This window comes from Colobus angolensis, unplaced genomic scaffold (assembly GCF_000951035.1).
Source record: "Colobus angolensis palliatus isolate OR3802 unplaced genomic scaffold, Cang.pa_1.0 Scaffold91, whole genome shotgun sequence".
NCBI classification, from domain to species: Eukaryota; Metazoa; Chordata; class Mammalia; order Primates; family Cercopithecidae; genus Colobus; species Colobus angolensis.
In genome coordinates this window covers 2,782,374-2,796,388 of record NW_012123043.1, presented here as the reverse complement: position 1 = coordinate 2,796,388, position 14,015 = coordinate 2,782,374, and the positions used below count along the sequence as shown (strand labels likewise).

General features: G+C 39.5%; 1 protein-coding gene across 3 annotated transcripts in view; it reads right to left on the bottom strand.

The window, feature by feature from the left end:
* Window positions 1-2,274: 2,274 nt before the first annotated feature.
* NR5A2 (nuclear receptor subfamily 5, group A, member 2) overlaps window positions 2,275-14,015 on the bottom strand; it is a 168,446-nt gene continuing 156,705 nt past the window's right edge. For all 3 annotated transcript variants that reach the window (XM_011931698.1, XM_011931699.1, XM_011931700.1), the window contains one exon: window positions 2,275-5,732. In XM_011931698.1, coding sequence (XP_011787088.1) covers window positions 5,485-5,732 — 248 coding nt within the window. In that variant the 3' untranslated portion in view covers window positions 2,275-5,484. The remainder of the gene's footprint in view (window positions 5,733-14,015) is intronic.

Here is a 14,015-nt window from a genome sequence, read left to right as displayed (position 1 = left end):
ATCCACATCAGCATGGGCCAGTTTTTCTTAGAGGCTGCCTCATGCTGATGGATTTAGCATCTCAGTGAGTGGAAGGGAGACCTCTGCACTCATCAGAATGAGCCCTGCCAATCGCCACTTTGGGCTTTAGAGAAACGCTCTCTCCACCAATTTTTTTTTTAAAGTATATAACTGCTTATAAAAACATTTTTAAAAATCCATATGCTTTATCTTGCTTGACACTGTGTGATGATCACCTGGGTGTATACATATGTAAATATTTATCAAATTCTACATTCTCCTGTATGGTAATTATAGTTCATTTAAATATGAATATATATTTTCATATTTCATGGAATGTCAGCAAGAATCATTTAAAAAGTTCTTTCTAGTTAAAGGTTGAAAAGGGGGATGTATTTTGTAGGCCACTATTTAGCTGCTTAAAAATCTTAGTTTTGGCCGGGACAGTGGCTCAGGCCTGTCATCCCAGCACTTTGGGAGGCCAAGGCGGAAGGATCACTTGAGCCCAGGAGTTCGAGACCAACCTGGGCAATATAAGAAGATCACATCTCTACAAAAAATAAAAAAATAGCTGAGTATAGTGGCGCATGCCTATGGTTACAGCTACTTGGGAGGTGGAGGTAGGAGAATTGCTTGAGCTCTGGAGGCAGAGGTTGTTGAACTGAGATCGTGCCGCTGCACTCCAGCCTGGGCGAAAATAAAAATAATAGTAAGTTTAAGTTTCATACTCACTAGACTCTAAGTGAAGTATTTTGGGTTGGACTCCATGGTATCTTTTTGTAGGATCCTAAGAAAAATTGGCATCTGCTTGGGAAAGAATGAGCACTTCCTGCTTATCTTGGCCCAGGGTAGGGATGGGAAGGGTGGAGTGTGAAGTGGGAGGCTGGACCATAATGTTTCCTAAACATTGTTAAGTGTTTTGTGGCTCTTATACTATTTTGTAATAGAGGTTTTATTAATTTTGAAAATGGATTTCATAGTTATTTCATTGCCTTAAACATCTGCAAAGCCACAATGGTACTGAAGGAGGCTAATTTCTAGAACATGGGCATCTTACTTTTTAGGATTAACATCCATAAAGTATAAACGCTTTTATGTTTGGGTTATTGATAAATATCTATATACTTTGAGGTGACCTAATGTCTGATTTTCTCCAATATCTTTGCCTTTTTTTTTTTTTTTTTTGACGGAGTTTCGCTCTTACTGCCCAGGCTGGAGTGCAATGGCGCAATCTCAGCTCACCACAACCTCTGCCTCCCTGGTTCAAGCGATTCTCCTGCCTCAGCCTCCTGAATAACTGAAACTATAGGCATGTGCCACCACGTCCGGCTAATTTTGTATTTTGAGGAGAGATGGGATTTCTCCATGTTGGTCAGGCTGGTCTTGAACTCCTGACCTCAGGTGATCCACCCGCCTCAGCCTCCCAAAGTGCTGGGATTGCTGATGTGAGCCATTGCGCCCGGCCTATCTTTGCCTTTTAAAGCAAATCTGAAGTGTCCTCCTGGTCTAGAGACAGAATGGTATAGTGTTTAAGAGTGTTGATTCTGGAGTCAAACTGCCTAGGTTCAAATTCCTGCTCCTCCTCTGACTAGTGTTTCGAATAGTTTTGTGCAGGGGGCTTTAAGATGAGAATAATACCTCCTGGATCTGTTCTGAAGACCCAGTGAATTAATAAAGCACTTGGGAAAGTTATCAGGGCACCATAAGCTCTACAAAAAAGTGAGAGGCTATTAAGATTTTTCTGCTCATTGATTATAACAGTAAATGATATAAAATACTTTGTTTCACATGTAGAGATGATGTGCAGATTGAATTTAATGCTTCAGGTATCCATGGAAGGACAGTCAACCACTCTAGAAGATATCTAGAGGGAAAAGTATCTATTCCTGTGGGATTCTTTTGATTTCACTCCCAGTCAAGTCTCTTACTTAGAAGCTTTAGTTGGCCGGGCGCGGTGGCTAACGCCTGTAATCCCAGCACTTTAGGAGGCTGAGGCGGGCGGATTACGAGGTCAGGAGATCGAGACCGTTCTGGCTAACACAGTGAAACCCTGTCTCTACTAAAGAATACAAAAAATTAGCCAGGTGTAGTGGCGAGCGCCTATAGTCCCAGCTACTCGGGAGGCTGAGGCAGGAGAATGGCGTGAACCTGGGAGGGGGAGCTTGCAGTGAGCCGAGATTGCGACGCTGCACTCCAGCCTGGGCAACAGAGCAAGACTCCGTCTCAAAAAAAAAGAAGCTTTAGTATCCAATAGAATGAGGACAACATAAAAACTTTTAAAAATTATCAGGCTGGGCATATCAATATTTATTGAAATACTGAAAAAAAAATTCCATTTTGTTGAGAAATTCCTGGCAAGAACTGACATGACAATATGTATTTGATTGATACAGTAAGAAAACATCAACAAGTAACCGACTTCACACTCTAAACAGTGCATGGATTCAAGTCCAAGGCAGCTGCAGATCTGTGATACAAATAATCAGACATTACGGATTGTCTGTTTACAAACATAGAGCAACTATAATAAACCAAGTTAAGCCAACAACCTTTATATTTGAGTCTGCTGTTACCAGTAAATCCTGTAATTGATAAGGCAGTTGCTAAGTAAATGTCAGGTTACAAATCGGCTAACAATCAACACTAGAGAAACTTCACTTGTCAACCCTGGGTGAACAGACGCTGGCTGTGATGCTTTCTTGCTTACCAGCTCCTGTCGTTGGTGTGATCAGCAGTGTGGATGTAACCCGCTGTGTTGCCCATCTTTCTAATCGTTCTCGTGATTTAATCTACCAGGTTAACAATATACCAATAAGTGACATTTTTTAGGTTTGATTTTCAGTGGGGAGTACTGTATCTTTAAAATAAGAGAACATAGACTTTAAGAGTCAATGTAGCCAGGCGTGCTGGCGTGCACCCCTAGTCCCAGCTACTGCGGAGGTTGAACTGGGAGGAATGCTTGAGTCCAGGAGTTCAAGGCCAGCCTGGGCAGCATATGAGATCAAGATCTCGCCTCTTAAAATACAAAATAAAATAAAAATCAACATATTTGGTTTTTTGGCAATGTTAAAGACCCTCCAAATAGTTATAGTCAAATCTTACAATTGTCTCCACCCACATTACATATGCATGATAGGACCATTTCATTAACTGTTGACAACACCATTCCTCTCCATGTATCTTCTAGCCAACTTGTTTTTCAGCTGGAGAGGGCAATGATGCTGCTGTTCTCTGTAATGCTTTGGATATGCACTCTGATCGGTGATTTTGCATTGTCCTTTGAGCCATGAAGATAACACGGGTGACTGAGACTATGCATGAGCCAATGCCCAGCTTACCTAATGTGTACCCTTCATGTGGATGAGTATTAGAGGTGATTAATAAAAGTAACAAAATAATCCTCTTTGTACGCACAGAAGCAATAACTAATATCTTTGGTATACAACTTACAATGCTTGGAAAGGAAAACCAGGTAAGACTCCACCTTGTTAAGTTTACTTGAAAACCAGAGGAAGCTACAAGTCACATAATTTACAATAGATATTAAATAAACTACAGTAGGAATGATGAAGATTTACAGACATTTAATGAAGTGAATGATTTTAATTCATTAAGACTCTTCTATGTCCCTGAACTAAGTTCCACTAACTTGAAGACATGCTACAGTAAACACATATATTTGGTTTCTTCAGTCTTGGCTATATCTTATACAAAGTTGAAACCAAGGAACAATAAATTAGCATCATAATTGTCTACAGTTGAAACTATGATATACAATATAAATACACTATTCAAAAGCCAGAAACATTTATGAAAAAATTAAGGGACTAGGAGATACTTTTATTTTTTACAGTTTCTACAAGTGATTGTGCCGCCGATAATCTCAAAAAAATTAAAGTCTAAATGAGATTCCCGTTTTTGATTTTAGTGTCTCACGACATAGAATAATTAAGTACTGTTAAAAATAATTACCAATCAGAAAAATAACATTAAGGAAATAACTGCTTTTGCTATTTTGTTATATCACAGATCCCCCTGCCCCTCAGGACCTAAAGAATGTAAACACTATATCTTATTTGACTTTAAAGTATTAATACTTTATTTTAAACAAATGTTGATCCACATCTGCACAGCTACCTTTTAAAATTGTGAAATAAGGCAAGACTTTCATACCTGTGGCATCGCATGTTAATAATACTGATAATAGTCATTTGAAGAATTTGCGATTCTTTGTCCTCCCATATTTGTTCTATAGCAGACTTTGGTCTATGACTTAGAAAGGTCAGTATCACTCTCTTCCTTTCCCCTTTGGAGAAGATTTGAATTACTTTAATATCTTTCCAGGCCACATGTAAAAATCGCCATTTCCATCCCAAGTTTTGAGGATGTTCAATTGCGGCAAGAATGAACCTTGAGTCAATACATCACCTCATCCTTTCCTTTCTCTTTGCATAGATTAACATGCGTCAATTTTGTTTCCAACTACTTAGAACTGTGACTATTTGACATCCTAGCAAAATATGTTTAATGTTTTATTTTTAAATGAACTACAAACTTGGATGATGAAAAAGACTGACGTATCCTAACAAGACTTCCTGCCAGAAATTTTTTATGAAATCCAACAACGCCAAAGCCACATTTCAGCAACAGTAGCAGAAATAAGGTCTAAGTTACTTTAGCTATGGAGCATTTGCTTTGAAAGTTTGTAGTCATTTCCCTTAATATTAATTAACACTTATATAAGATAGAAGAGAGAGACTGCCTGCATTTTCTTAACATCGTGAACACGTGACAAAACAAACCTCAGAACATATTTAAAATGGCAAGCTAACATATTAATAGAATTTCCTATTAGCTGTTTGCAGGTCTAAGACACAGACACTCAAAATTAGACTGTTCATGATTTGGTGGAGCTACTACTGGGTGTGGCTGAACATAGGTCCTTAGTACAGATTCGGTGACCACAGGGCAGAGGTGCTGGGGCCTTCAAAGGAAGAGGGGGGGCTATTGTAGGTACAGTTGATGCATTCTTGAGAATTGTTTCAGTTCAGCTTTACCATGGAGGAATCCTGTAAGCTCAAATCCCCGGCTGTATCAGCCTAATTAATAAGATTAGTTCCTAAATTTCTTCACAGCGGAGATCAGTTTAAATATACAAGAATTGTTCTGTCCGTTTTTATTCTGACGGTGTTGGTATCCATCTGTGAGTTCAATCCACTCCATTACAATGTCTTTTCTATGGAATCCTCTGGGGATGTGAAGCCTTTGATTCACAGTTTGCAATACAAATACCCTGATACATCATTTATTTGCTATTAAGTATTTGATTATTATGCCTTTTTAAATTCAATATCTTTAAAGCAAGTTTTTAATTAGTGTTGCTTGGAGCAGTTCAGAGTACTTTTTTTCTTCCTGTTCTTCTTCCCCCTCCCCACTCCCCCAATCTCTTTTTGTTTTGAAAGCAGAGCTCCTAGGGGTTGTAACTTATGCTCTTTTTGCATGCAACATTTCAATGAGAAGGTTATTATAGGGCACGTCCCCGTTCAGGTGCTTGTAATAGAGGTATTCTTCAGCCTGCACGCTGATGGCCCGGATTTCGGGTAGTCGAAGAAGTAGCTGTCCAAATTTCTCTGTCTGCTGCGGGTAGTTACACATTGTGTAGTCCAGCAGGGCGGCATTGACTTGTTCCTGGACACCTTCTACCAGCTGGAAGTTTTCAAGGTTTTTGACATCTGCATTAAAAAAAAAAGAAGCAACATTTCAATAGCATTTTAATTCCTGTTTACTAAAGCAATGTGTTCAATTAATGGATGTATTTTCCTTTTGACATAAAGCATACTTTACGTGCTGCTGAATAACTCCACTCACCAAGCTTCCTGGGAAAAGGATCACAAAAGAGCTTTAGAAGAATGTCTTGTTGAAATTCTGCATATACCTCAAATCAATTAGACACCAATGGATTTTGAGCAAGGTCAACTCTTTTCATATCTTACAAAAGGAAAGGTTTGAGGATTCCTAAAGTAGAGGGATCTTAATATATTGCCAGCAAATGAGTCCCTGGAGAAAGACCTATCTTAGCCCAGTATATTACACAATTCATATAATTCTGTATTAATTTTTCTGACCCAAGGTGAAATCTGTGTCCAGGGTATGATGTAGTTAATTCTAATAAAAAGTGACAGGATTCTTGTTTCTGTTTGACATTTTCTAAATGATTCTGAAAGTCTTTGACTTGTCTAGCCTATGCTAATGAACCATCTGGTACACTCCAGTGACTGCCAACGGAATATTCGCTACTGGGAACTCTCTAAAATATATATCTTGGTGACTAATGATCTTTATCAAATGAAAGCCTTGTCCTTTAGGCAGAACACAAGCCAGGATGGTCGGTGCCCTTTAACCTGCACGTGGTTTCTAAAGTCTGATACTTTGTGTTTCTTTTTTTCTTCTAGTCACTCATGTAGAGAAGACGAGCGAAGGCATTTCATTCCGCCTGACTCCTGATGACTATGCAGTTGTGCTTAGACATCTGCCCTAAAGGTCCTTATAAATACTGAATAAGAGAGAAAGCCAGAATAAAAAGACAGACTGACATACAAACACACACACAGACAATAGGCAAGGGAAAATGGTATGCTGGAATTTCTCTTCTGGGGTTGATTTATGTTAACAGTATGACTTTTATACGATGTGTACATAGAAGCCTCTGGAAAAAATAGACAGATACGTGTGTGTGTTTACATACATCCATGCTCACTAAGTAAACAGATGCAGCCACCCTGCCCTGCTTTATTTTCTAATTGGATAAAAATAAATAAGAAAGAGATTCAGAAGAAAACCACACAGTACCATGACTAAAAGGATAAAGGTATTAAACTCAGTTAAAGCAACTCATACCCACTATACTGTTTTTGGCATTATATGCTGTTGAACTTAACCTACATATGTGTGTACATGTCCATTTTGTTATTTCTAACTGGCTTTACACTAGGCTGTCATACATTCACTGTTGAAGTGTGTTCAGGACGATTTCAGTGTTTACATTTGGGCCATAGCTTTGCTTTAAACATGCTTCCCCTTTCAATCCCCAAGTCTCTGATCCAAATTAAAAACAGTGAGGAATTAGTACTGAAATAGCTATGTCGAGAGTTGGTACCACATCTCTTTCAAAACGAGATGGGAGACTCAAACGTATTTGATTATTCATTAATGAGTTTTACAGACAGATAAATACTACAGATAAGGAGCTTTGTGTCTTCTGGTGGCTTTTAAATTGGCAACCACATTGGTGTGCTCTGGACATTTTACACATGTGGCACTTTACAGTTAGTAAAGCATTTTCCACCTGTCTTATTTAATATATTTTTAAAATGATTTTAAGTTACTTAAAAATATTTATAAATATGACTGTGTATCCAGAGTCATACTTGGTTCAAAATTACATAATATAAACAATCAGAAATACCTTCAATATGTTGTACCTTGGTACATAATAGAAAAATCTACATTTGTCTTGCATTATAGTGATTAAAACATGACTATTAAAACAATTTGAAATGGAATCATTTCAAATATTGCCAATATTCCGTTGGCAATTCTTTTACCCTACAGTGAAAAATACTCTCACCAGCAAGCAAAGCTATTAACAGTCACAGAGATTAATAGAGGATGTAGAAATTTGCATAGAATTAATATAAAATGTAAGAAAATGAAGAATAGCCTTTTCTTCGAAAGTTGCTTGAAACTTTCCTTTTTTGATAAAAGTATTTTTTGAGAAGTAGTTTTAACATTCTGTGATAAACTATGCTGCTCTGTTAAGGAAAGAAAAAGGAAAGGAAACTACCAACAAACATAAAACAAAGACTAGATCATAAGTTTTGGTTTATCCACTTACCATTAAAGAATGATAATTTAGAGTCTTCAGCTCAGCATTTGATGGTTAATTTCTTTCTTTTTTTCTTTCTTTTCTTTTTTTTTGTTGAGACAAAGTCTTGCTCCGTTGCCTAGGCTGTAGTACAGTGGTACATCTCGGCTCACTGTAACCTCCACCTCCCGGGTTCAAGCAATTCTCCTGCCTCAGCCTCCCGAGTAGCTGGGATTACAGACTTGTGCCACCACGCCCAGTTGATTTTTGTATTTTTAGTAGAGACCAGTTTCACCATGTTGACTAGGGTGGTCTCGAACTCCTGACTTCCAGTGATCCACCCACCTTGGCCTCCCAAGGTGCTGGGATTACAGGCGTGAGCTACTGCGTCCAGCCTCGATGGTTAATTTCTATGAATACTGGTTCATACTGACACCCTTTTCCCTCAAAAGTTTGGAAATACATGCAATTTTCCTTCTGGCAGGAAAATATACAGGTTTCTCATACTTGGGCTAAATATACTATTTTTTGCTAAAGCTTATCAGAATTGAATCCACATGCCTGAATTAATTATCCCATTAAGCTATTTTGATGAATGTTATCATGAAATAATAAAATGTATGCTGCTAATTGTCCCAAAGATTCTTACTTGCTGAAAACTCATCTATAGCAGGAGTCTCTAACAACAGAAATATACAAGTGAATTGATATTAAATTATATGAAAAAAACAAAATCTAGACAAATGATTACATGTTCTGGAGTTCCCAGAAATATATGTTTTTGAAATTTGCTGTTTGGTTCTCATATTAAATAGCATGTCCCGCATCTGGATTTTAGCAAAAGACCCCCAAGCTGGAGGAAAAGAGATTGATATGAGATCAAAATTCCCACCAGTTTTTCTGTGGCATTTTAGGCTGGATTGCAAAGGCTCCTGCATTTGGCACTCCGTGTGTTCCTTTGAAATTTATACACGCTTCATTTTCATACAATTTAAAAATGCCAGTTAATAAACCCTATCATTACAAATTCTGAGTTGGAAATAGTATGTAAACAGACAGAGGCATCCCCAACCCTTTCTCTATAGCCTTTAAATTTTGATGACTGGCAAGAGCATTTTGTGCTTCTCCTCTTAGTATCAATCTCTTATCATCTATTCTACTTTATTCACTCAGGGACTAATTACCAACTTTTTATATGAAGCAGCATTACGATAAGCTCACAGTGGGGTGCTCAGATTTTTTTCCATCCTTATTGGAAAGTAAACCCTTAGGTCTTCTTGAATATATTACAGTGCTGACTTTTCAGTCATACACAACATTCAGGCTCTCTGAAGAGGAAGATACTCATCTCTGCCTCCCTGGTAGCTGCCATAATGGTGCAGTCTATAAACCTTGTCATTCAACACACTTTTTCAGAAATGGGTCCTCTGCTGAGCCAGGGGGCTGGGGGCTGTGAGGCTCACATGGAGTGTGTTGGCTTTTGCCAACAACACACTAATTATATTTGTTAATTTTTCACAAGTGGGAAAAAAACTCCTTAGTCTTTGTAAAGATTTTAATTTTTTTAAATTACTAATATTATTGTCTGATTTTTTTTTTATAAATAGGGACAGAGTCTCGTTCTGCCACCCAGGCAGGAATGCAGTGGTGACATCATAACTCACTGTAGCCTTGAACTCCTGGGCTCGAGTGATCCTCCGGCCTCAGCTACTCCTGGTCCTAGTAACTGGGAATATCTTGGATTAATTACAGGTGCGAGCTGGCTTATCTAATCTTTTAAAGGACATACAGGTGGAAAAAGAGGCACCATTTTGCACATAGAAAATACTTATTTTCTTTGAGGCCTTCAGAGAGATGACAATCTATAAACTGCCGCACGATTTGCCCTCAGAAGGGCCTTTCCTCTAGAAAAGGAGAAAGAAAATAGATTTTCTGTAAGGAGCTAATGTTCAAAATTATTTTTTAAAGGGCCAAATTTGGGTAATCTGTATAACTAATTTTGTAAGAACTTCTGGAAGTTAGAGAACATGTTAGTTCTTTTCATAAGAACAAAGTTCATGTTTAAAAAGAAATCAGGGCTGTTTAGGGATTGGGGAGGAGAGGGCAGGATAATTTTGGTGTTGACACCTAAACTTAGATTCTATCTCCAGTTTCCAGCAAAATCCAAAACTCAAGGTTTTAAATTCATTCCCATAAGTCCCTTAGAATAATATAGGTGTGTACACACACACACACACACACACACACACACACACACACACTAACCCAAGAGTTATTTTTACCAACTAGAACATACAATTTTATGCTTTCATGGGCAAATTAATAAGAAAATGCAGCCCTTGGTGGGCGCTATCCACAAAAATGGAGGATCGCTTCAGCCCAGGAGTTCGAGACCAGCCTAGGCATCACAGCAAGACTCCTGTCTCCCCAAAAATTAGAAATAAAAAGTTGGCTGGACATGGTGGTGTTTGCCTGTAGTCTCAGCTACTTGAGAGGCTGAAGTAGGAGCATCACTTGAGCCAGGAGCTCAAGGTTGCAGTAGGCTGTAACTGTGCCACTGCACTCCAGCCTGGGCAACAGAGTGAGACCCTGTCTCTTAAAAAAAAAAAAAAGTGGATATAAAGTGTATATACTATGTATATACACAGAAATAACAAGCCCTCACAACTGATTGGTGCTTTGTAGTTTACAAAACATTCTTAACATGCTTTATTTATTATTTCACATCTTTGTGTATACACAATGTATACACATTCATTCATTCATTCATTCAGTCTGTCAGTCAGTCTTACAGCTCTGGTCTGGGTGCTGGAGATATGGAAATAAAGGCACAGTCTCTGTATATAGTAGCTCAATTAATGTGATACAGATAGCAGTGCCCTCACAGGATGGGCAGCTAACATAGGGTTCAAGAGAAAAGAGGGGTCCCTAGGGGAGGTGACACCTGAGGATTTTTGAAAGATGAGTTAGAATGAGCTGAGCAACACATGGAAGAGAACGCATATCCTAGCAGACAGTGGCCTATATCTCTCTTTCCTAGAGATGGAAAGAACAGAGAGGTCTTTGGTACACTGTTAAACAGCTCAGCCTTTGTGGCGAAGGAATAGGTGGGCCAGATGAAGACGGGCCATAAGGTTTAAGACTGTGAAGACCATTGCATGTCAGATGGTCTGGATTTTGTTGTGAAAGCAAGGCAAAAACGCTGAATGGTTTTAGGAAACAGGGAAACGGTCAGCTTTGTGATTTAAAAAAAGCATTCTGCCAGAAGTGTGTAGAAGGGACTAGTGTGTGCAGGAGGGTGAGGGGAGAGCAGGCTCATGGAGGGAGACCAGCCAGGAGGCTGCTTCAGGAACACAGAAGAGAAATATGGCAGCCAAGGAGGTGGGGAGGGACTTGAAAGGCATCAGGATAGTTGATGTAGCAGGCTTTGTTGGCCTTGGGTTAATAAAAAGTAGGAGAGACAGAGAGAACGAGTGAGGGTCCTGGATGGCTTCCAGGTGTCTGTTAAGGGAGGAAGGCGGCACCAAGGCAAGAGGAGCAGCAAATTCGAGAATCAATAGTTAGGGAGTATTGGTATGGCCATGTTGAATTTAAGGAGCACATGGAATATTGGGTGAAGATGTCCAGGAAATGGCCAGACATAAAGGTCCAGGCTTCAAGAGAAAGGCTTGAGCTGGGGTATAGATATGGGACTTATCAGTGTACAACTGATGGGTGATGGGTGAAATCCCAGGAGTTAGTGAGAATGTGTAGAAAACAACTGGCCTAGGAGTGGGATTCAGGAGAAGCTAAATTGTGAAGGATTCTATCCTAGAAGGTGTTATAGGTATTAATGAAATTAAGAATCAGAGGGATTAAATGGCTTTCCCAAGATCTCAAAGTTAGTAAGAATGAGGGAGGAAATAACATTTACCAAACACCAATTAATGTGACAAGTGTCTTTAACATATTTAAGCCTCTTAAGAATCTTATGGGGAAGTTATTGTTAATACCATTTTCTCGATGAAAAAACAGAGGCTTAGAGGGGTTGAGAAACTCATCCAGGATTTTAATGCTAGTAAGAACATCTTGAATTTATGACCAGGCCCATCTCACTCTAAAGTCCTTGTATCGTCTACCACAAGACTTCTCTCTGGCGGAGCAGGAATCTGAGCCCTGCAGGGCTCATTATTTTAAAGTCCTGGAGTTTTTTTTCCCCTTATTGTGTCAATGCCTGCAAGTTTCTGTCACTTGCTGGAGTTGGAGAATGGGACGTGCTGGTTAGTCAAATAGTTCCATTTCTAAAGGATCTCATGATATGCGAATGAATGGTTTTCGGATAATTTGAATGAAATACTGTACATTTGACATTTATATTGGCATGTAACACAACTTAATGTTTGAGATTTTGAAGGAAATTTAACATCTTAAATGCTACAAATCAATATTATAAATAATAGTCTCACGATGGAGACTGAGCACAGTCTAGTGTCATGGGGCACCTCTGTGAGGACTTCTCTGAACAGGCCCCACCCCAACCCCTTCCAATTGTATTGTACAGGTGCCAAGGCTAAGAAATAAGAATTTCTCCACTTTTGCCTTTTTTTGTATACATAATTTAGAAAAAAGGTCCCACGTGGTGGTGTACACCTGTAATCCCCGCTACTCGGGAGGCTGAGGCAGGAGAATCACTTGAATCCAGGAGGCAGAGGTTGCAGTGAGCCGAGATTGTGCCATTACACTCCAGCCTGGGTGACAAGAATGAGACTCTGTCTTTAAAAAAAAAAAAAAATTGCTCTAAAAAAAATAAAGTTTGCCAGGTGCAGTGGCTCACGCCTGTAATCCTAGCACTTTGAGAGGCTGAGGTGGGTGAATCACTTGAAGTCAGGTGTTTAAGACCAGCCTGGCCAACATGCGGAAACTCCATCTCTTCTAAAAATACAAAAATTAGCTGGGCATGGTGGCGAGCTCCTGTAATCCCAGCTACTCGGGAGGCTGAGGCAGGAGAATCACTTGAACACAGGAGGTGGAGGTTGCAGTGAGCTGAGATCGTGCCACTGTGTACGTGCCATACAGATCATACTCAAGCCTGGGCAACAGAGCGAGACTCTGTCTCAAAAAAAAAAAAGAGTCTATTAAAATCTATGGAAAAGTGGTTAAGATGGTACATTTTACATTTTGCATATTTTACTATAATTAATTTTTTAAATGTAATGTATATTTCAGTTTTTAAACATAGTATAGTGAATACCTATGAATCCACTATTCATCAGGAAAACCAGAACATGGTCAGCACTTTCAGGCTATCTGTGTTCCTCCCAAGAACGAATTCCTGATGCCCCAGAGGTGATCATAATCCAGAATTCTGTATTTCCTCTAGGCTGTTCTTGCACTGCTATAAAGAAATACCTAAGACTGGGTAATTTATAAAGAACAGAGGTTTAATTGGTTCATGAACCTGCAGGTTTTACAGGAAGCATGGTGTTGGCATCTGCTCAGCTTCTGGGGATGTCTCAAGAAGATTAAAATCATGGTGGAGGGTGACCGCAGGGCAGGCATATCACATGGTGAAAGCAGGAGCCAGAGAGAGAGAGAATGTAGGGAGGTGATACACGTTTCTAAATTTACCAGATCTGGCAAGAACTCACCATCACTGAGACAACACCAGGCCCTGAGAGACCTGGTGTTTTGGGTCATGACCGCATGGTCCAAATACATCCTACCAGGCCCCACCTCCAGCATCGGGGATTACAGTTCAACATGAGATTTGGGCAGGGACAAAGATCCAAACAATATCACCTATTTTCTTATATCCCTAAATGATGTATTCTTATTTTTGCTTGTTCATGACTGACCTTACATTATGCATACATTTATCTAATTTTATTTTATTTATTTTTATTTTTTTTTGAGATAGAGTCTCGTTCTGTCACCCTAGGCTGGAGTGCAGTAGCGCGATCTCGGCTCACTGCCAGCTCTGCCTCCTGGGTTCACGCCATTCTCCTGCCTCGGCCTCCCGAGTAGCTGGGATTAAAGGTGCCTGCCACCACACCCGGCTAATTTTTTGTATTTTTGGTAGAGACGGGGTTTCACCATGTTAGCCAGGATGGTCTCGATCTCCTGACCTCGTGATCTGCCCGCCTCGGCCTCCCAAAGTGCTGGGATTACAGGC